Source organism: Setaria viridis, chromosome 7 (assembly GCF_005286985.2).
Source record: "Setaria viridis chromosome 7, Setaria_viridis_v4.0, whole genome shotgun sequence".
Lineage (NCBI taxonomy): Eukaryota > Viridiplantae > Streptophyta > Magnoliopsida > Poales > Poaceae > Setaria > Setaria viridis.
Window position 1 is genome coordinate 30,715,494 of NC_048269.2, and position 23,835 is coordinate 30,739,328.

The window sequence follows — 23,835 nt, forward strand, 5'->3', positions numbered from 1 at the left end:
GCCCTGAACCGCAGTAATACTTTTCTATGACGAGCTTATACCCTTTTGCTGTCATAGTCCCTTTAATGTAGTTTCCCATTTCAATTTGATCAACAAGTAATTGACACAACAAGTTGTTATTCTGCTCTGATGACCAACTTCCTCTGTCAAATTTACATTTACCGTATACATCACAAGAACAAGCATTTCATATTACTCTAACAGCAGTAGTAAATCTCATGAACTTCTCTGAGATCAAGGGTTTAGGACTCGTACCTGACAGCTTGGAAAAACTTCTTCGACTTCATTGTCTTCAATGTCGTCGTCGTCGTTGCCCTGCCGTCGAACACGTCGACCGCGGCCACGGCCTACAGATGCACCAGCCGCCGCCGAAGAAGCTCCACGCATCCCACAGCCGGCGGCGGGACCCGGTGGCAACCGACCGCGGCGGCCGCGACTGGATGACGACCATTCGTCGCGGCCTCCTACGGCTCCGCCACAGCTCCGAGCACTGCGTAAACCGAGTGTGCAAGAGCTACCTCTTCTGCCACCACGCGCTTGAGAGTGATGAGGCCCCGTGCTCTCCGATGCCGCCAGTGCGCCGGATTGCAGGATCCCCTGATACCGCCATCGATGACCAGTCATTCGCCTGCGAGTTGAGGTCCAGTGCCTCAATGCCAATCCGGGGACCACTGACAGATCCCGACCCCGGATACTGGCTGCCCTCGCTGGCGAAGAGGTCGAAGTTGCCGGAGAAGAAGTCCCTGGTGCCGTCGTCGCCGAATCCGTACATCGGCGACTGGTGCTCCGGCGAAACTTGTAGCTTCTAGGCGGTTGAGGTGCTCCGGCGACTGGTGTGGTGAAGGGAAGGGGACGGGATGTAGATGTGGCGAGAGGGGCGGCGGCGGTGAACTCAGCACAGAGGGGTGGCGGCGGCGATGCGGGAGCGTGTCAGAGGAAGGGGAGGCAGAGGGAGTCGGGCGATAAGGGCGGATGCAGTGTAGATCTGGCGAGAGGGGCGGCGGCGGCGATGCGGGAGAGGGTGGTGGCGGCGGCAATGTGAGAAGAAGGGGAGGCGGGGGGAATTAGGCGAGACGGGCGGAGGCAGTGGAGATCTGGCGAGCGGGGCGACGCGAGGGGTGTGCGAGAGCTGGCGGCGGCCTGCGCGGAGGAGGGAGATGCGGATGAGGGCGACGGGCAGGTGCGGAGGCGGAGGAGATGGCGGCGGCACCGTGGGGCTGAGCAGAGATGGTGGGGCCGGCGAGGCGGCGGCGGCGGGCGAAGGAGGCGGGGCCGGGAGGAGCACGCGGGGAGGAAGGGAGAGAGTGTGGGGGAGGAGAGAGTGGCGGATGAGGGCGACGGGCAGATGCGGAGGCGGAGGAAGTGGCGGCGGCACCGTGGGGCAGAGCAGAGGTGGCGGGGCCGGCGAGGCGGCGGCGGCGGCGGCGGGCGAAGGAGGTGGGGCCGGGAGGAGCACGCGGGGAGGGAGGGAGAGAGTGCGGGGGAGGATAGAGGTGCGGACGAGGGTGAGGGGCAGGTGCGGATGAGGGAGGGGCGCGTGCCTAGGGTCCTGTGCGAGGGGAGGGGTATGGAGTGTCGAGGATCACTTTTAGCTCCTTTTAGAGCCTCTTTGAAGGCTAAATTTTAGCTCCAAAATTTTAGCTATTTCTCACTTTTAGCCCACCTGTTTGGATCCCAAGACCTAATTTTTGAACTAAAAGTGGAGAGCTAAAATTTAGCTCTTGGATCCAAACAGGCCCTTAGGGCCCGTTTGGTTGCTTTCATGCGGCCTGACCATGCTCGGCGCATGCATCCGACGAGTGATTGGTTAGCTGCCGCACCGCTAGTCAGGCTCCGCGCGTGCAACTGAAGGACGATTGGTTGCTTGCATCTTCATCTGGCTCGTGCCTTCGCGTGCAGAAATCAGCACTCAGCCTGGCTCCCGAGAAACGAAACTGGATCTCGTTTCTTCGGAGCCTGGCTCGCTCGCTGCTGGCCCGTGAGTGCCTGTCTCCCAAGAGCCGAGCCGGCCGGTACCAGAAGAGAACCAAACGCGCCCAGGGCTTGGTTGCGGGCATCCCCGTTCCCGTGTATCATGTGCGCACGATGACGCGACGCCTGAAACTTGCTGTTTTCTCGCAGGTGCAGGCAGCCGGTTGGTTGTCGCCTTGCGCGAGGAAGACGGAAGGGATGAGAAAGATGCCGCGGGGACGGGAGGGACACGGACATCGATGAGAAAATCTCCTGTCGATGTGGAGGAAACCAGGGCAGGCGACCGCAGTAGGCTCGCAGGGAGATCCCCAAAAGGCCCTTGTGTTGATCGATGGAGATGGTGGAGCATTGGCATTTGCAATCAGAGAGAGACCGGCCACTGGTAAATAAACGAGGAAAAGGAAGGTAAATAAAGGCCAAGCGAGTCCTCTGGCACTGCCTGTAAAAAGGAGATGACACAATCAGATTCTCATAGAGGAGAGGATAAAAAAGGAGCCGGCAACGAAGGGCTCGCTTGGAGAGTGGAGATGACTCGACACTTGGAGAGCTCTTGTTTTTACTTGTTCAGCGGCACTGCAGCAGCGAGACCGTACGGCGAGCATCTTTCTTTTTTTACCGGTCAAATTTCGATGCTGTCATGGGTGCAGGGATGGCAACAAACTTTTGTTGCAGGAGATGGTGGCGCAGAAACAGAAAGCACTGGGGTTCCTGTGACAAATCACATGCGGTAACACAGGTGCATGCGCATCGATCCGAGGCGATAGCTGCCTGCCTGCCGCTCCGCGGGACGCTCCATCTGGTGAGGTCCCTTCCTGACCCGTCTGCGGAAAGGAAAGGTTGCCTGCTTGCTTCACCCGTTCTGAACCCTGAATAAATTGGTTGGTGCTGATCGGCCACTTCCTTTTGCCACTAGCATTAGGAGTGGTACTGTTAGTTAGCGGTAACCGTGATGAAGCTGGGCACATGGCTATTAATAGCTTGATTTGTGCTCATTAAGGAAGGGGAAAAAAGAGAGGTTGCCCATGTCCTGTGTCCTCCGCCCTGTCTGCTGTTGGCCTCAAGCCTGACGAGGAAGCTGCAATCGCTTTGCTGTCTTCCAAGTTTCAAGGTCCCAACAAGGCAACCACCACCGCACCTGACAGGAAAGATGCTGCCCCAAACCAAAAGTAATTAACCGCTTCTATTCTACTAGTGGTATCATTATCATACCATCTCGCCCTTTCAACGATCTGTACCAGTAATAAGAAGCAGACAACTGCTAATCCTCTGTCCAAAATAGGCTATTTTTTTCTTATAGGAGAATAGAATCGATCGAAATAGTGGAGTTCTAACGTAACCACGGTCGTAAGCGTGATTCATGACAGTGTGAAGGCCTCCCGGCTTTGTTTCGCATGCTCTCTGAGCTCTGACGCAAGTACGCACCGGTCGCCATTACTGTAGCTGGTACGAAGTTAGGTCTTGATAAGACCGGTTGGTTGGGGCGATGGCTATTAGCTAATCTCGTGGCCGTCTATTGGCCAGGCGCCTTGCCGTTTGTGTACCCTGAGAGGAGCCCGGTGCGACGCCCACTGCCGCCGAATAAGGAAAGCATTTACGCCTAAATCGACCGGCCAGCAGCTATTAGCCGGACCGATCCCATCGATCGCAGGGGAATAAGAACCGGGACCATGACCGACGATGACGAGGCTGTTGCTGCAACTACAGCCAATCAGATTCCTAGCTACAGTGAACATGGCCTGCCCTGCAGTGTGATCATGTAGGCCAAGCCAAGACCATCTTGCTTTTCTCTCGTAGGAAGCCATAGCTAGGGTCGTCGTTGCCTCACGTAAGAGATACGAAAAGGTGTGTGTGCACCGCGACATGACTGACCCGGGACGGTTCCCATCTGCTTTGCAGCTGCTAGCAGTAGGCTACTTGCCCATTGGCGCCGGCTGCCTGCTTTCATTAGGTTCTAGAATAAGGCCACTTCAGCTCGGAAAACCATCATCAATGCCTGTCTGTGCATGCTTTTCTTTTCTTTTCCCCCTTGCTCTGTCATCATGGAACTCAGCGATAACAATAATCTAGCCATGCATGCCTGCCCTGTCCGACGTGCTCAAGTGGAGCATGATATTGTATTTTGTTCATCCAACGTATGCAGCGGTCGAACAATTCTTTTGTGGGCAGGCATGCGGCCACGAGGGCCGGAAATCATGACCGGGATTTAACAATGCCCCCCAACTTGCCCAAAACGATCAGTGGAGCGTCACGTTGCTTCGTAGCCTCACTAGCTTGTGCTTCCCGTAATAGTAGCACCTAATACAATACGTGCATGATGATGCCCACTTCGTGGTGTAAACAAACGCCCCAGTTGCATGCCTTTTCCCCTCTGCTTTAGAATGAGTGAGGAGAGAATGGTGGTCTGTTGATAACTGATTGGCATGTTTCAATTTTATTACGCGCCTAATAGGAGCTTTCTCGGTAACCTGATGATGATGGATCAACAGAAAGCACCCGAACTATCAAAAGCTGCCTAGCCCTAACCGTGATTGGCAATACATGGCTCCGACTAACCCTGCAGGTGCGGCGGCTCTTCTGTCCTTACACTTACCCACGTCGGCCGCATCACGTCATCGGGTCTTACTCGTACAGGGCCCTAGCTACGTGACCGATCAATGAAGCTAAGAATGACCAATCAATTCTGACGAAGAAATTGAAGAAACAAACAACTAGAGTGATTTTCAGATGCGGACATCGGCCAATAAAACGCATGTTCAGAAACACCCCAGCTTGGCTGCTACTGCAATCTAGGAGTAGATGCAGTATAACCAACCAACCAACCAACCAACAACCAAACTTGCCATTATCGGACTCACTACCAGCTCCATCGATACCTCTACGTCCCGAAAGATACTTGGAGCAGCAGCCGCAGTCCCAATCATAGTAAGCGCGGCTCGCCGCAGGGCTTGGACAAAACATACCAAACCCTAGATACCCACAAGCCGTGACTTGCGAGCTAATCGGTTCGCCTCATCAACCTTGGCGTGAGGCCGTGAGCCCGAGAAAGTGCGGCGTACGTCTAGAGTCTAGCCTCTCTACTAGATGGCAAGCTAGAGGAAGCGTGTTGGCAACTTGGCACATACGACGCGTACAGCGCCACCAACTGTGAACAAGCAAACTGCCCTGCCCTGGCGACCCTAGGACATCCACTACTTGACCTCCTCGTCCGAGTCCAGGAGGCCTGGCTCGCTCGTTCCTAGCTGGACGCCGTCCGTAGCCGGGGCCCAGAGCCACGGACACGGGGACGTCGTTGTAATCCCTCCCAATTTCGGACGGACCAACCAACAACCCGGCTCGGCGTCGGCACTGCGTGCGTAAACCATGGCGCCCTTTCCTTATTCGTGCGTCCGTGACGCTGCCGGCCTCGCCTTTCCCTTTTCCTTTCTCCGGCTGCCATGGACTGGACGGCGGGCGCACATGCACGCGCGCACGCAACTGGGCTAGCCTGGGCGGCGTACCTGCGGCGGTAGCCTCATGCCATTTGCAGCAAGCTCTGATGGCTCATGCTTTGGACAACGAAGCAGTTCGTTCCGGCTTTCGGTAACATGAGTAGTTTTGTCTGTCTAACATGGATTGTCTTTGGCGCCTACTAGTAATAGCATGACCTTCTCCGACGCTGCCTCGCTGATTCTTCTCCGGGAGCACATCGACCTCTGGGTTCACCGCGCCTCCCCCCGCATGGATACGGACCCCCTCCAGGACTGGTGCCGATCCATGGTCCATGTAAACTCCTCTTGATAGGCTGCGCCTCCCCTGTTTTTCTTCCTGATTTCCTACTGCCTTTGGCTCTCTGTATTTGCAAACGCCTGTTTTCTAATTAATGAAAAATGGTTCAGGTGGGCCGCTGCCCCACGTCGTTGCCTTAAAAAAAACCTTGTCTGTCTAAGCTAAGCGATTCAATTAGAATTAGCCTGTGTCGATTTCTTCGTTAATGGGTGTTAGAATCTGATACCCTTATTATGCGTAGGAACCCGGATCTTGAAAGGATACGACACGATCTTGCATCTTATAAGAACAATGTAGATGAATCTCGTAGAAAATACTAAATGATGACGTTGAGGCAACCACAACAAAAGAATAGGATTTTGGCAAAAACGACCGCGGATTTTTTAAGCACAACTCCCCAAAGAGTACAAGTGATTGTCGCTCCCTCACAACCTTACTCAACCCTCTAGAACCCTTTGATTCTTGCCCTATACAAGAATCTAATGCTATAGAACTCTCTAGCCTATCCCTCTTGAGCGCTCCTAATTGCCTCTCACAAGTTTTAAATAAGATTTTGGTGTTTGCTTTTGACACCTCCTTATTTATACATGAAAGTAGGAGTCCTACGTCTAGTAGGGTAAGGCGTAGGGTTCATCGTTCAAGTCGTAGAAATAAAAATTCTAATAGCACATCCTATAGAATTCTAATCCAAATAGAATTTGAGTCACCTTACAACAATGGCTAAAGCTGGACCAAGTGGCCCTGGTCTAGAAGTAGAAGAATTGAAGGGCGACGGGCTAGAAACACGAACACAGGCTGGTGTAGTAGCACTGCGAAATTAAAGGGGGCAGGACATGGAGGTTTGCAATCTTTATTTAGCCCTAGCTGGTGGCCATTAGGCTATACGGTCAACAACAGAAAGGTAATGCTGGCTACTGTTGCCCAGTCCTATGCATAGCATGCATCTTTGTGTTAGCTCCTACTGCCATTGTGACACAACTTTTATTAGACTTGGATAAGAGAGAATAATCGTACACTGACGAGGAGAAAAAAAGAAGTACTCCTATCTCAGTTATTGGTACGGGATGAACAGCGGCAACACGCACGCCGAGCCGTCCAGCTCCAACCCGGGCGAGACACGCTTCCTGGCGCAATCTGGCGTTTGGGATGACGCGATGCGATCGAGGCCCTTATTGGAGAGTCAACATGCGCATCATGGCTACTCGTACCTTCGGAGTTGGAAGACCCATGCTCATTTTGTTGGCACGCGGCATATTTTTGTTCAGACAAAGCTGTGGTAAATTGGTCCATTGTACTGCGGCAACACATGAGAATTGTTGAAAAATGGAACTAGGTTTCATCACAAGTAGCCTTGCACACAGAGTACTTAAGCATGGAGTTTCGTGCTCTAAGCCATGTGTCGCTCCTTCATTCACCCGAACTTCAGCTTACCGCCGCCACTATCAGGACAAGTTAGAGGTAGGGCTAACCCGAGGCACAAATTCAAGAGATAGGTAGTGGAAAAGCAATGAAATCTTCGACAAATATAAATTAATTTCCTCCAAAAGACTTCACTATAAGTCTGAGGCTGTACTGTTGATAGAAGAAGGGTCTGTTTGGTTGGGCTGTCTCCCATTGCTGCCTCCCGTAGGAGTTTGGGTCGTGTCTCAGTTCCATTGTGGCTGATCATCCTCTCTTTTAGGTTTAGGTATCGTGAAAAGTGATACCTGTGAAGATCGTGCATTTCAGTCACATTCAGAAAAAGCTGCTGTGAGCTGTGATGAAGCTGAAAGCTGTTTGGTTGGAACTGTGAAACTGTAGGTTTGCTGGAGACTGTTGATATTAAAATTGATTGTAAAATATTATTTTGTTTACTAATTCGCATGCAAATTACCATTTTAGAACGGAAAACTTAATGTCCGTTAAGTTTTGCATTCACCATTAACATATGGTCCACATAAATAAATTGATAGAATTTTACAAAAGATATATGGTTCATATAATGATATCCTTCTTCAACATAACTATCTCTCTCGCACTGACCAAAGCATCAACTATCCTACTTCGAATGGTATTCATGTTATCCTCATTCTCTCCATCTGGATTGTCATCTCCTTGTGCTTATGCTGTGGCACTGTGTTGTAGCAAGTACTCCTTATCAACATCACATCTATCAAACAACCTATCTTGCAAATTGTTGTCACGAATAAAATTATGCAAAGCCATACACTCTAGAATTATATGCTTCTGAGTACGAGTAGGAAAACTTGGAATGCCCTTCAAAATACGCCACTTCTACTTCAAGACTCCAAAAGCCCGCTCAATGATATTTCGAAGAGATGAATGTAAGAAATTGAACATCTCATACTTCCATTGAGAAGCACACCCATTACAAGTCGAAACTCTAGTATATGGTATGTACCTCCTTTGTAAGGGGAAAGATATCCTAGTCGGTTTGGATAACCACAGTCGAGACCTATAAAACCAAATCAGTAAAGGCAAATAACAACAGAAGTATTGATAGTAACAAAACATGTATACCTTTAAGAGGCACGGGAAATGAAGGAAAATTTGCTAAAGCATGATTCAGGATCCGGTGTCACGTGGAGAATCCGACCACCCAGCAACCACAAAGATAAATCTCATGTCAAAATCACAAGCAGCTAGCACATTTTGAGATGTATACCCATGTCGACACGTGTGGTTGACCACTTTCTCTGCTGGCACTGCTACTGGAACATGTGAACCATCAATAGCTCCAATAGCACCTTTGAAATAAGGCCAAAAATGATCCTATTTGACCTTTTCATGTTCAACAGAGAAAGTAGGATCTCTTGGCTTGATATTGTCCTTTGCTAACTTACGCAAACAATTCAATACTTCATGAATCTTGGTGTGAACTATCCAAAGTGATCGGGTAAAGCGGTTTTCAGCTTGAGAGAATGATTCAGGTCCTCCAACTATCCACAAGAACATCGCCAATGACTCCATTGATGATACATTGTTGCTTGATGTCAAATCGTAGTTTGAGATGAGCAAGTGCTATGAAAATATCAGGGCTCATCCTAAACATCTTATAAAAGTACCTCGGATGACCCATGATCCTCGTAACCCATTGAAGTCCAGTTTCTGGTGTTTTCCTATATTCTCCTTTGTGCAAATACTGATAAGTGTATTGGTCCCCCATTTGACCAATAATGGTAGCCTGCTAGGAAAGTTCAGCTAGAAGCAGTAGTCCTTTTTGTTCTTTTTTGGCCAAATCTTCCATGTTGGCATCCATCTACACAAGATATGGACAACAATGAGAAGAAAATATGGACAACAATGAGATAACAAAAATTGACCAGCAATGATAACAAAAATTGGACTGCAATGACAACAAAATATGGACAGCAATAAGACAATATAATATGAACAACAATGAATGGTTCTTAGATAATGCAAGCAAATAATCTTTTAGAGTACAAGCAACATTATTTGAAATGGTTCTCACATAACAGGAGCAAATAAATGGTTCTAACAACATCACACTAGAAATAAATGAATGAAAAGTTCTACAGGCGCCTCATCAACTCCTTCTCATGCTCCCTCTCAAGCAGATCGAACCTTCCTTCATTTATTTCAAGCGAGCTAAATACCTCCCTAAATTCAGGCTTGACGATTGGGAAGGTGGTTGTGTGCATTAGAGCAGTTTTTTCTTCCACCCCACAATCTTTCACCATCTGCATTACCTCTTTAATGCTAGGGACTTGATTGGTTGGACGAGCTGATGAAGCTTCAGCACTTGTGGAGATCTTCTGTGCTGCTGTTTCTATCTTCAAACATGTATTTTTGTATAGTCAAAAGAATGGGCTTTTCTCATCCTTCTCTTCAGTAGCAGTAAAGCTGTCCTTGCATTTCCTTTTTTCCTAATTTTAATTTGTTCAAAGCAGCCAACTTAACATCATCGTTATCTGGATTTTTTGTACCTCTGCCAGATTCTCATCACTTGACTCATCGGAGGAAATATCATCAGGATATGATGCACTAGCCCTGCGAACATGTGTCTTATCAAACAATATATGCAGATCATCAAGGTGCTTAGGTCCTTAATTCCTGAACGTTATATCTTTGTCTGGATTGTTGGATCTCTAAAATAAGATGATAAAAGTTAGCAAGTCATCTGCAAATAAGAACAAAAATTGAATAATTACAGTAAAATTCTTATAGCAAGATGTTTAGCCCATCATTCCTTAGAGCATTCAACAGTTTGTTTTGTCTCATTCCATCCAAGCCTAGTAGCACAATTATTGACTCCATAAACCAAGTATATTCCTTTTTTATATTGTCCAACTTGTTCTTCAATTATTTCTTTGTTTGCATAAGACTGGTTTTTTCTTCATACTTAAATGATATATTTTTCCAACCAGTCCTAGTGAAAATTTCCAATGACCTATTCCTAGCTTATATCTCTCCTTTGCACATATCAATGAGATGGTTCACATTGACATCACACCAATCAACTTTATCAGCCATTCTTCAACCAAGCAAAAAAAAGTTTTCATTCAATTCAGTACCAATCATGCAACAAGTAGTTTATCATTCTTTTTTTACTAATCAAGCATGCTAATCTGCTGTGTACCATTCTGATTGGATGCTACTGCACATACAGAACCTATAAAAATAGAATGCACACAAGCACTAACAGCCTAGCAAGTTGATATACCAACATTGTTGCTGACAATCCTACCAATCCTACTAAACTATAACCATGGTTGCTGCAGCCTAGCAAGTTCAACCAATCGTACCAATCCATAACCATGGTTGCTGCAGAATTATAGACTAACATTGGAGACACTCAACCAATAGTACCAATCTAGAATCAGTAGGAAGGAAGAGGAGGGAGAGGTACCTGCAGATCTTGGGCACCACGAGCTGAAGAACCAATCGAGCAGGAGAGGCAGGGAAGGAGCACCTGCGGCTCGCCGAAGAATTGGGGGAGCACGAGCTGCGGGCAGCCAGAGCCGAGGGGGAGCACGAGGAGGGGCAGATGTGCGGCTATTCTCCCGCCGATCCCGCTCGGTTGCCCGCCGCCGCGCCACCTAGAAGACAGAGGGAGAGAGGTGGACCGCCGGAGATGGAGGAGCGCCGTCGGAGCTCGTTTTAGGGCCCGACAGAGGAGAACAGCGGAGCACCACCAGGGATTGATTCGAGGAAAAAGAACGAACCGGTATCTCATAACGAGTAGTAGGTGGGTAATTTAGATGAAAAGTTACCCAAGGAAGCCGAAAAAGCATGGGGATACCTACTGTGGAAAATGAACTACATCAAAGCAGCTTTCTCTTGAAGTCAAGGAGATGGGATACCCCCTTTGGTTTGGCTTCTGGCTTTTTTTGGAAGCCACACCATTTTGAAAGCTAAACCAAAAGGACCCGAAGACTCTGTGGATCCAAAAGGTGATAAAAAAACTCCAATTCCTATCAACTGGGATAGATGTATCCCTATCATAACATGTTGATATGATATGGCACTAGCATTCTTTTGATAACCACAATACTAGCGTTACTTTTTTTTTCGGATCTAGCCATGGATTGGTGCTAGCAACAGCGGACCTAAATTGGGGTATCCAACACACTGGCTATTCTTTTACAATTAGTTTTTTCCCCTCAAAACACAATACAAACATAGGCGTTCGCATATAAGCATAAACACCCTAGCTCTTATTTGTGAGATTTCCTATGTTTTGACTTTGATTGCAGTATACTCACTGTCTCCAAAAAAAAAGTCATCCTAGTTTGGAAAAGATTGATTTTGACCATCAAACGAACTCCAAAAAAATTGATTTTGGCCATAGAACTCGAAAACCAAATGGCTGGTTTCAAAGGTGGTTCTGCCGATATGTTTTTCTAAACATATTTGAAAGATGGTTGGATAGCTAAAATTACAGCTAAGTTATTCGGAACAGAAAAATATGAAACCATACTTTTTCCTTAAAATAAAATCCAAGAATTAGTGCTCTACTTAGAGTTATTTGGGTGTTATTGTTCTTGCTTCTAGTGTTTTATTGCTCGTAGTCGCGGCAATCATTTATTTAAATTATGATATTGTGCTTTTTTACCTTTATGTTGATCGATGATGCTTGAGCCCCAGCCTTGTTTGAAACTTGTGTCCACTAGTGTGGCTAGTCATGCAAATCGGATTTTGTTAGTTTTTTTATACAAAATAAATTATTTATGAAATTCTTTTACATATTATACCCAGTTCTTGTTGTAAATGTTGGCATCCTCCTCATAAACATGAGATGATTGACTTACAAGTAGTTTTTCGCCTTACCGCGAGCAAGCCATAAGTACAAAACAAAAAATAAAATAAAAGAAACAACGCTTCTCGTGATAAGAAAAGCAAGCGAAAGACATAAAGAAAGAACGCTTTGGAGCGTGACGTTGATGGTTTGAAGCTGTCACGGCCAAACTACGGCGGAGGCAGAGAAAAATGGCGCCAAGATACAGTACGAAGACGTGACACGCCGCGCTGTGGCGCCACGTCCTCTACTTTTCCACAAGTACAAAGGGCATGCGCCGCAGAGGCACCTTGACTCCCGCCACAAGGCCGGGAACCCCCAAACGGCATGAGCCCCTCCAACACGGCGTCCCAAATATGATCTGCCGACGCGTGAGTCGTGTCCCGTGACATCGATCGGTGCGTGCACGGCATGAACGAAGGGAGCAAGGTAGCTAGCGAGGTCTTCGGTAATGGGGATGAGGTAGCTCGCGATCGCATCAGCTAGCCGCTGCACTCCATGGCTACTTGCAATTGCAGCTAATAAGCAGCTGCCGCGTTGGTCCGACCGTGCTTCCCGTCCTGGGCAAGAGCTATGACTCGCGAGCTCATCGGCCAGCCAATGGGTTGGGTGGCCTCGGACTTTGCCGTTCGGTACCGGCGCCGGTTTGATTTCCCTACCCGGTACGACAACTATGCGCGCACTACTCTTAGCTCTTGGCTCTAGCTCTCCCTGAGATACGATTTCCATGCAAACCACCTCCCTAGTCGCTACTAATGGCGAGTACCACAAGGATCCCTTTGTACGTTGAGTGAAACAACTCGATCGCAACACCCAAGTCAGAAGGGGAAACGAAAACGAAGCCAAGCAAGAAACTTGCTTGCTGGCACTCTCCACCGTTACAGTTACAGTTACAGTTCAGAACGCCCGCTGGTGAGATCACAGGCGGACAGATCCGATACAGTACTCGATAGATCGTCGGACAGGTACTGGTCATGCCAAGGTTTCAATGCCCACGATCGAGACGTGCACCACCGAAATGATGCACAGCCGCCATTGCCTTCGGATCTTTTCTCCTACCGAAGTACCGAGCCTCTCTGCCAATGCGGTGGCGGCACGTAAGCTCCCCCCTCCAAAAACGGAACTCGCCATCTTTTCCCTGTAGGAGGCCGACGTCTCCGCACATACGCACACGCGTCGCCGTCGCACGGCAGGACTGCGACCTCAAACTACTAGCGTGTAGAGCCCCGATTGTTGATGCAGGGTCCTGCTCCGGTTAGGAAACTGGGCGCCCAGTACCTTGCAGGGGTGTACCAGGATGAGTTGGAAGTTTTGGGCCGAGATGCGAGGTGTACCCCATGCCATGCACAAAACTTCTGCTGGATGCTTTTACTTGCCGGCTTTGTTTGACAGGCTAGGCCGGGCGTCATGTCATGATTGTCATGTGTGTGATGCGCGGTGCTCCAAGTCCTGGTCGTCCGGAGCTTGGTTGAGACCAGACTAGCAGACTACTCTCTTCTGAAAATCATCTGTTTCTACAGTATGTATTTTTTTCCTTACAGAAAGAGGAAAATGATGAAGCAGCAGAGAGCATCTGATCTTTGTGCAGACCAATCATCAGAAGGAGAGTTAGCAGGACGCAAGCCGCGCCGTATGGTTACCGAGGCATTGAGAGCTCCAAGAAGGCAATAATACTGGGAGACAGGCAAGGACGTGTAGCTGGTGGCTGCCACTGTTGAAGCCCCCACCAGGACCTCCGATCGAACTGGTAATTTACGACGTCGGAAATTTCTCCGATTTGGCAGCGCTTAACTTGCTATTACTCCCTCCATTTTTATTTTTATAAAGAATGGTATGACTTGACACGATTTTTCAAATAACACTTTAACCATTTATTTATCTTATGTTATATTATTCATGGTTATAAATTTATAATTATAGTAGAATATATTTGATTACGAATCAACTATATAAAGTTTATATTATAAAAATAAAAAAAATTAATAGTCAGATTATTAGTTAAAAATTGCAAAATTTGAATCTTGATATGCGTGTGTGCCTTATAAATAAAAACGGAGGGAGGCTGATAGGTTGTTGTTTCTTTCGCTCAAACTGACGACATGTCGAGCTGATGCTGGATGAACAGGACAAGTGCCAAGGAAGCTTGGTCTTCACTGACTCTGCCGTTGTCAACACGGTGATTGTGCTTGTTGTGTGTGCGGTCAAAAGGAAAATGCAATACCGTAGTAAGGAGGTGTTGGAATCCATGGACTAATTTTTAGTTCGGGTCACGTCGGATATTTAACACCAATTAGAAGGACTAAACAAGAACTAATTATAAAACTAATTGCATAGGCCGTGACTAATTTGCGAGACAAATCTATTAAGCCTAATTAATCTATAATTAGCACATACTTACTGTAGCATCACATGATCAAATCATGAACTAATTAGGTTTAATAGATTCGTCTCACGAATTAGCCTTCATTTATGCAATTGGTTTTATAATTAATCTATATTTAATATTACTAATTAGTATCTAAACATTTAATGTTACTGGAAGTCCCTGAACCAAACAGGCACTGCGAAGAAAAGAAAGACCTGGCAGTCGAGGGAAAACCTGCGGCTGTAAAAAGTGGTTAGGGTAAGTCTCAGGTTGCTCATGTTGCATGACATGACTTGGCTGCGAGCTGTATTAACGTGCAAAGCTACAATTTCCTCTGGGAAAAGACACTTCCTGCAGCTAAAACCGTCTCCTTTTCAGACTAAACATGATTGATTTTCTGAGCGGCATTCAAGTAGTATCGTCGAATTACCTGGCACAATTGACCGTGCCCCCTCTGTAGAAACGTGATCTTTTGTCATGAGTTTTTATTTGAAAGTTTCATGATTTTTTTTTCAGACTACGCGAGACATATGACCTTGAAAAGCTTATTATTAGTTGGTTTGTACTGCCACGCTAGGATTTCCTACTGTAAGTTATCCTAATAATTACCTGAGAATATGATCTTTTGGTCCCAGTCAGACCGAGTCAAGGTTGCAGTGTTTTTATCCGATCCTGAAGTGAGAACGAAAAGGGGTCTCGCCTCTCACGTAGTACGTCGGATAAGCATGTCCACATGTGACTTGGCTGCAGGGGGGCTGCAGCTGCAACCATGGCAGATAAGCAGACGCCAGTGACGGCCCGAGCCCCACGACACGAGCTCTGCCTGCCTGCCGCTGCCCCTGTCTCTGCGGAGCAAACCGTCCCCTGCCCACCCTGTGCCGCCCCCAAAAGGTGAAGCCCCACGCCAATACAAACCGGGGCGTATGCGTATCGGATCCTAGCGCAGCAAAACCACTTTGACGAGCGAATGATTTGATTACTAAGGTTGTTGCCCGCCCTAAGAGTTGGTAACACACGTCTTGTTTGTTTACTACTGCTGCTGCTGCTTCGTCAGGCAGCTGAGCTGAACAAGCTGGTGGATGTGTTGTGAGTGGTTGCCGATGCCGCCTGGGCATCGTCCTCGGCGCGCGTCTTTTATAACCGCGCGCGCACCTCCCTCTTCTCCTGCTGGGCCGCCGAGCATCCATCCCGTCCCACCATGCCGCGAGCCGGAACTGGCCGCAACTTGCAGCCGCGGCAACCATAATCCTCTTCCTCCTCTTGAGAAAGAGAGAGAGAGAACTCCAGCCGGGGCTGGTGCCTTTTGCCTCCTCTGCTCTCCTAGGTTGGGAGAGTCTTCGCCAAGGGGATAGCAAAAGAGAAAGTACTTGCATACCCCAACAAGGCAACAGCGCCTGCTTTTTGCCTCCTTTTCTCGCCCCCTCCCCCCTCCTCTTTTGGCCGGCCTCCTCTCCTCTCCAGCTCTCCTCTCTCCGCGTCTCGTCCCCGTCTCCCTCTCTTTGTTCGTTTCATCACTCGAGTTCGTTGGAGTGCGAGGCACGGAGGAGATCGAGTCGACAAGGAGGGCAGTGGACCACACGGTGACCAGCACACCTAGCCATGTGGGATCTTAATGATTCCCCGGCTGCCGAGGCCGCGCCGCCGTCCCCGTCCGCCGACGACTCCGGCGCGTCCTCCTCGTCGGCCGCCGCGCCCGTCGAGATACCCGACGACGCCGACGACGACTCTGCCGCCGCCGCAGCCGCCGCGGACGCCGTGGTCACGCGCCAGTTCTTCCCGGCCCCGGCTGCGGCGCCCGGCGCGGCGGGCAGCGCGCGCGCGGGCTGGCTCCGCCTGTCCGCCGCGGCCCCGCCGCCCGCCTCCAACGGCGCGACGGCCTCCGGCGCTGCAGGGGCGGCGGCGTCCAAGAAGAGCCGGCGCGGGCCGCGGTCGCGCAGCTCGCAGTACCGCGGCGTCACGTTCTACCGCCGGACGGGACGGTGGGAGTCGCACATATGGTAAGTCCCGTTGCCGCCGTCCTTTCCTTTCTCGAGAGCTCGAGGAGAGAGACCGCAGCTCGCGAGGAGGCTTGCTATTGGATTCCTCTTGTTTTGGGCATTTCTTGCTTCTGCTCCTTTTGCCTTTCATAGCAACATCTTATCAAAGTTATTCTTACCAGCTGTTACCATGCCATGCTCTCTCTCTTTCTCTCTCACCATCTTCTCTCTCCTCTCTCTCCCCCCATGCTCTCTGTTTGTGCAATGCAGGGATTGCGGCAAGCAGGTCTATCTGGGTAAGTTTCATTCATGTCCATCTTGTCCATGCCCATACTTGGGACTGCTACGAATCGCCCAATCGGAGGCGTCTTCGGTTCTGCTCCCAGTCCCAGGTTTCGATTCCTCACAAATGGCTTCTTGTTGTGATGACTTGCAGGCGGATTTGACACCGCTCACGCGGCGGCTCGGTAAAGCCTCTGCCTCTCTCTTTGTTCGATCTTTATTGGCTCCCTTGCCTTCACTGACTCCCATGTCCAGTTCTCCGCCAATCGCAGCCGTCTCGCCGTCAAATTCTAATCTTTGTTCGGTTTGCCTACCAACCCCAGGGCGTACGATCGGGCGGCGATCAAGTTCCGCGGCGTGGAGGCCGACATCAATTTCAACCTGGAGGATTACGAAGACGACATGAAGCAGGCAAGTCGGCGGGATAAACAAACAAATTACTACAACGAGCAGCGAGATTTCCCGTCTAATTATCGTGTTCGTCTGCCAGCAGATGGGCAACCTGAGCAAGGAGGAGTTCGTCCACGTGCTCCGGCGGCAGAGCACGGGGTTCCCCCGGGGCAGCTCCAAGTACAGGGGCGTCACGCTCCACAAGTGCGGGAGGTGGGAGGCGCGCATGGGCCAGTTCCTCGGCAAGAAGTATGTGGCATCGATCGCCTCAGTTCCTTCCCTTCCTCCCTCTGCTCTCCGACTCCCCAACCACCTCGTCTTTCCCCATCCCCGCATCATCATCATCGGCTCTTCTTTCTCTGTCGCTGCGCCTCTCACCCCATTCATGGCTGTCACCCTCCGGTCTGTGTCACTGCAGGTACGTCTACTTGGGCCTGTTCGACACCGAGGAGGAAGCCGCCAGGTAAAATAATTGGACCCGCACTGTGAGCGCGCTCGCGAGGCGCCTCGCCATGGGCGGTGGTGAACTGATTGATGATGCCCCGTGTCTGTGGGGATTGCTTGTCGGGTGAGTGCAGGGCGTACGACCGCGCGGCCATCAAGTGCAACGGCAAGGACGCGGTGACAAACTTCGATCCCAGCATTTACGCCGAGGAACTCGAGCCGGCGGGTTCGTGTTCGTGCGCCTGTTGCCCCATTCATGCGCCATCACTGTGCGATTAGCTAGCTACAGGCGTCGTCTCTGTTCATGATGGACAGTTTTTTTTTCCCTCACTGTATGTGCAGCGGCGACGACTGGCGGCGGCGACGAGCACAACCTGGACCTGTCGCTGGGAAGCTCGGCCGGGAGCAAGAGGGGCAGCCTTGATGGCGGTGGCGCCGGCGACGACGAGACCTCGGACCAGCGCGTGCCCATGGCGTTCGACCTCGACTGGCAGACTGCCGCGGCCCGGAGCACGAAAGCAAAGGTATCCATTCATCCTGTCAGTTATTTGGTCCCGCGTTCTGCATCGACGACATATAAAATTGTTCTAACAAAGCAACAAATTGCTCGTGTTTGAACTGCTTGTGTGGGTCGCAGTTCGACGCGAGCTCCAAGCAACCCCAGATGCCTCCCTCCTTGCAAGGCGCTCACCACCTGCCGTTCAGCCCCAGGCATCAGCAAGTGGGTATTTGCAATCTGTTCCTCGTTCCTTGTTCCTCGATGGGCGCGAACTGACACTTGTTTAATTTGGTGCCCAATTGCGGCAGTTCCTGAGCAACGAGGGCGATCCGGGGACAGCGGGGGGCCTGTCCCTGGCGATCGGCGGCGCGGGCGCCGTTGGCGGGCACTGGCCTCCCCAGCTGCTGCAGCAGCAGCAGAGGCTGTTGCACGGCTGGGGCAACGGCGGCGGCACGAGCTGGCCGCTGCCGCCGCACCCTCCGCCACCGACCAACGCCGCCGCCGCCGCCGCCGCGACCGCAGCTGCAGCATCATCACGATTCCCTCCCTACGTCACGACGCAAGGCCCGACGAGCTGGGTTCAGAAGAACGGGTTCCACTCGCTGGCCAGACCCACCTAGAGCAAGAAGGACCAGCGACCGTGCATCGACCGATCGTCTTCCACGGCAGAGAGATCATCTGACGACGTTCTAAAGCCAAAACGATTCCTCGAACCACGGCGACGTTTACCGGAGACGACAGACAACTGGACGCAATTCTTTCCTCCCTTTTTCTCTTCCATTATTGCCCTTTTCCCCTTCTTCTCTGTTTCTTGATTGGGTGAGAGACATGGATCCGAGGATGGATGGACATGTAAATGAGGAGTTCCCGAGAAGACGACGATGAGTGATTGGTAGGCGTCGCATCGAGCAAGCAGTGTGTCTTTTTTGCCGCTTTTTTTCACCATTGGCCAGCACCGATGGCACCGGGGTGTCAACATCACAGCTCATTTTGTTTGGTCTCATGTTGCATCACTCGCTCGCTGCACGATGGCCGTGGTTGGGGGAAATTCGCTGCGTCCACCACCGCCGGTGGGCCGACAGAACCTCCGTATGTGGTGTGGATTACTATCTTAGAATATTTGTGGTGTGGGTCTCGTGCTCGTGTTAAACCTAGTATTATGTGGTAACTGTCATCATCAGGCAGCACTCGAATAAGATACTTATTAACCTTGAGATTACTGCGGCTCCTGTCATGTGGAAGCGTATGGCTTCCTACTGGGAAAACTGATAGGGTGTCCAAGTCTGTAACCATCACTGGACAGTAAATCTCTCCTGTAAAGTCCTTTTCTCCGTTGTTGTTGTTGTCCTCTTGAAACATTGTCTCAATTACGCTACCTGTTATCAAAATCCAGATAACCATTCAGTACTTTCTAGGTAGATGTTATTTTTTTCTTTTTCTATTTTTTTTTAAAAAGGGACGTTATGCAGATTATCGGCAAGAGTAACAATAAATGCAGTAGTAAACATTTGGATATTGATTTTAGCGGCTCCCAGTAATCTCTTGTTATTTCTCATGTTAACAGGAGAAAATATTTTCATGCTGTCAGAATACGACCCTATTTCCCGGTTATTTGTGTAAGCACAACCTTTGCATAACCTGATTGCCTCCTCTTTAAAAGAAGAAGAAGATAACCCTAACATACTACAAGGAGGGATGGTACATGTATACAAGTATTTTTGTTGTTGATGAATCCACTTTGCATTTCCTTGGATGTGGTTTAAAATGTGTCGCCTAGGCAGCTCCCTGAAAGAGAGGAGAAGAGAAACAGTCCCTGGTCAAGTGGACCTAACGTTTTCGCAGGGAAAGGGGATTCCTTGTTTCTAATTCGGGCACTGCAATAATTGAAGGGTGAAGAGGAAGAGGAGAGAGAGCAGCAGTATCGTAGTCGTGGAGCAGGGGATGGGGCCAGGCAGGCCAATGCCGCCGAGAGAGGGGGCCAGGCCAGCAGCAGGCCAGGAGGAGACACAAGCAAGCAAGCAAGAGCAGCAAAGCAAGCAAAAGGCTTAAAGTGGGCTGGGCCAGGCGCCCAAAGGCTGGTGGCGCGGTAAAGCTGATTCCAGTAACAACAACTGGCGGCTTTGGACATGAGTTAATGTGGACTGCTCCGATGCCCTGTCGCTCTCCTCGGCCCTCCGAATCAGTTCGCTCTCCGTCGTCTCATCGACGTCTCGCTCACACACAACGCAGGGATGAAGGATTCATTCATTCATTCATTCATTCATATGGATGCCCGTGCTCAGTCCTCCTCCTCGTCAGGCTCAGCCCTCCCTGCCACCACAGTAATTGCCGGCCATCCCCTGTTCTGATCACTCCCAGGTCCCAGGATCATTGATCTTTGCATGGTCTTGTTTCGTTTCTCCACTGCTGAGCGGCGAACGCCCCGGTTCCTGTCAAGCACCATCTCGGCAGGGAAACGCAAACCCATCTTTGGCGCATTTGCATGTGTTCCAGATGCTTTTGCAGCTAGCGTCTCCTGCGTCGTCTTCCGTGAAATTTCGTGCCGTCTGCGCGTTTCCGGTAATCGTCTTGCGATTCCAAGTAAGCGCGCGGCAGGCAAGGACGAGTCCGTGAGTCTGGGATTATTGGGAATCCCAGCTGAAGCAACCTGGCAGCAGCGACGACGCACTTGGGGGACTTCCAAGTCGACTGCCTTCTTCTGGTGTACTCCCCCCTCCCATTCGTGCATTTTAAGGGTTCAAAATTTTTCAGGTTCAAAATTTATCCCAAAATAATCCTCTCCCAAAATGCAATGATTACATCTTTAAATGGGTACAAATATAATTTCTTAATAGAATAGATCCCTTCACCAAACTCACCCAAACTTTAAAAGTGCATTTGTTTTGGTACGGAGGGAGCAAGGACGGACGGACCAAGCGGAACAGATGCGACACCTGCTGCACATGGATTCTATACTGCTAGTTAACTAGTCCGCAATAGCGGCAGAACAGGCTGGACAAGTGGTGATCAGCACCTGTAACACCGATCGGAATGGTTGCAATCTGCAACTGCACGTATCTGTCCCTACCTAAACAACTAGACGTACACGGAGCAATTGCTGCCCTGCCACCATGGTAATTGCCGCGGTCGCTTCGTCCATCCAGTCACCCGGCCATCCCCATCCCCTGTTCTGATCACTCCCAGGTGACCAGGTCCCAGCTGGTTCATTGATCTTTTGCATGGTCTTCTTTCGTTTCTCCCCTGCCCGGCCGGCGAACGCCCCGGTTCCTTTGCAACTTTGCATGTGTTCCAGATGCTTGCGCAGCTAGCGCCACCTGCGTCGTCTTCCCTGAAATTCCGTGCCGTGCGTGTGTTTCCGGTAATCGTCTCGCGATGATTCCTTGCGCGCGGCAGATACGCAAGGGCGACGAATCCACGGTCCGGGGTTACTAGTCGTCTTCAGCAGCATCATTTCTGTCATTTCTGTGGTAGGGACGTCCAGCTGAAGGCAACTCGCTTTTCTGGTGTAACGACGTTGGACCGACCGAAACAGATGGGACGCCTAGCTTGCTATATGCACATGAATTTTATTCACTGCCAGTTAACTAGTCCGCAATAGCGCGGCAGCACATAGGCTGATCGAACAACTGGCGACCAGATCAGCAACTGTACTTCGAACGATTGGTGATCAGCACCTGTAATAGCAGCGACCCAAATGCATGGTTGCAAGCTGTAAACTCAGCAACTGGAGTATTTGTATCAATGTATGTCCCTACTAAAACTAAGATGTGCAAGGAGAAACTCGCGACCGCGCTGAAGTGATAGATGCAATCTTCTGTCTGCCACAGCCCACAGGCCAGTCACTAGCCTGCAAAACGCATGGTCCAAGTCCAACGCACCCATCGGCTAGCAAGGAGCGCGCTGCTGCGTGCTTGTTCCCGCGCGGCCGTACGTGCGGGTGCGTGTGCGCCCCAGGCCAGGGCCAGCCGGCTGCCGTGGGCGCGGCGGTCGGCGGCCCGTCTCGGTCACCGGAAGAGACGATCGAGGCGAGACCCCACGCCGGGCGTCATTGGTTTGCCGGCAAGTGCGGGGCACTGGTGCGCCGTGCGTGTACAGCTTTCGCGCATAAAAAGATGCCAAATAATGCTCCATCGCTCGCTAGGTTATCATCATCGATCCATGCACGCTTCCACTCGACGGGACAGGGGACACTTGCTAGTATCTATCCATCAAATTCAGAGAGTGCTTTAAACCTCGCGTTCCCAGCTCTCCATCGTGGATCGGCCGTCGATGCGTGCAGGCGGGCCCGAGTGCGGCGTGCAAAAGGTCGCCGGGGCGCCGCCGTACGGGCCTGCAGGCCGGTAAAAACTTCCGAACGGGGGCCGGCCGGCCGGCGCATGCAGTGGGTATAGGAACAAGCGTCATGCATGGCATGGTATGCATGAAGCGTACGTGACAGCGATGATCCATGGCCTAGCACAATACCATAACCAGCGGATCGCCCCCGCGTCGTCCCGAAGAGTGACACGGGATCCCACCGCCGGTCCTCCACCTCCATCACTGTTGGTCCCCCTCCCTTCCTACCTCCGGCATCTCGTCGGAGGCTGGAGGGACTGAGGATCTATCCTTCTAATAGGTTTTAGTAGATCAATTTCATTTAAGGGTTTTAGTTTCTTCATGCCGCGGTTCATGGTATTGGAGATTTATTTCCTCCTCCTCTTTTCTGGCAACGGCAAGGAGGTAGGGTGGATTTGGTCTGTCCATGGTGACTCCAATGAAGATGATAGCGGCAACTACGGCATCGGCAACTTCCTTAGCATGACAACATGGACAATTAGGTTTCCGGATGGTGATATCGAGGTGGGGATGATGTTGCCATCGTGGAATAATTTTTTCCAACCCCTTCTCCGTTTTGTCATGGTTAGATCCAACCACAATGAAAGGCTTGTAAGAATAATTCTGCCCTTTGAGCTAATGTTGATCAGTCTTGGGTTGGGTAGATTGGGATCATTTTCTCTTCTTCATCGGTGGTAGAAAGAGGAAGAAGAAAGATGCAAGAAGGAAGAAGAAGATTTTGCTCGGTCCAGCCTACAGGGATGTTGGTCGTCATTCTTTGGGCGCTTGTTCTCAGCCTGCTTGCTGAGCGTATGCCTGTGCGGCCTTCTATATGAATCTTTATACATGTTTGAGATTAAGATTTGGAGCTGCATGACGCGTGAGTACAATAAAGATGAAGAGCAGTACTTGATTGTTTTTAAATGTAATTTTATTTTCTTCAAAAGTGTGCGAGATGATGATGTACTCAGCTTTGATTTAATACAATTCTTCCTTTGATCTTAAAAAAAAAGCATGGCCTAGCATAGCATGTCCTGTGTGCCCGACCCGTTGCTGGACCGATGGAATCGACCGGTCCACAGGAAAGCAGCTAGCTGAGATGGTCCGATGGACGTCATGTGACGTGCATATCAGCAATTCAGCATATGCACAAAGCGCAACGTGGACGAGACCCATAACGACAAGCTACATGGGCGGAAGAAAAGGAAAGCACAGAGGTGGACGCACGCCTGCCGCCGGCCTGGCCTAGCTAGCCAGCGCGACGGCCGGCAAGGCGCTGTTCACCGATCTACTACGACGCGAACGTACAATGCGGACCGATCGATCGATCGGTATCGAAGGCCAGGCCACACACTCCCTCCAACTACCTGCCGCATAGTGCGCCTAGGCCGCTAGAGTAGCCAGCGCGCTGCATCGATGGATCGGCACTGCTTGGTCCGGGCAGCCGTGGAGCCGGCTGCCTGCCGGCCCTGTTGGCGGCCTGGCCAGCCTTCCCGAAACGGAAAGTGGGCACCGACGCGCAGCTATCACGGCCGGAGCTGGTTATTTGCCGCGGTCCAGATCCAGCGCC

At 50.5% G+C, this 23,835-nt stretch overlaps 1 protein-coding gene across 2 annotated transcripts; it reads left to right on the forward strand.

The window, feature by feature from the left end:
- The first annotated feature begins 15,397 nt into the window (after window positions 1–15,397).
- LOC117865130 (APETALA2-like protein 5) lies at window positions 15,398–19,358 on the forward strand. 2 transcript variants are annotated; one of them, XM_034749247.2, is made up of 10 exons: window positions 15,398–16,357; window positions 16,607–16,632; window positions 16,773–16,803; window positions 16,942–17,029; window positions 17,109–17,257; window positions 17,427–17,471; window positions 17,587–17,678; window positions 17,795–17,976; window positions 18,090–18,173; window positions 18,260–19,358. In XM_034749247.2, the coding sequence occupies exons 1-10, from the start codon at window positions 15,960–15,962 to the stop codon at window positions 18,569–18,571; spliced, it is 1,407 nt and encodes a 468-aa protein (XP_034605138.1). In that variant the 5' UTR covers window positions 15,398–15,959; the 3' UTR covers window positions 18,572–19,358. The 2 variants fall into 2 exon arrangements, with proteins under 2 accessions (XP_034605138.1, XP_034605139.1); XM_034749248.2 differs by having other exon boundaries at window positions 15,406–16,357; window positions 17,112–17,257.
- Window positions 19,359–23,835: the final 4,477 nt, after the last annotated feature.

Excerpts from the sequence above, each read along its gene's own strand:
- LOC117865130 (XM_034749247.2), top strand. The coding sequence starts at position 15,960 with ATGTGGGATCTTAATGATTCCCCGGCTGCCGAGGCCGCGCCGCCGTCC. Across the intron at positions 16,358-16,606 it reads CGGTGGGAGTCGCACATATG|GGATTGCGGCAAGCAGGTCT; the intron begins GTAAGTCCCGTT and ends TGTGCAATGCAG. Across the intron at positions 17,977-18,089 it reads CCCGGAGCACGAAAGCAAAG|TTCGACGCGAGCTCCAAGCA; the intron begins GTATCCATTCAT and ends TGTGGGTCGCAG.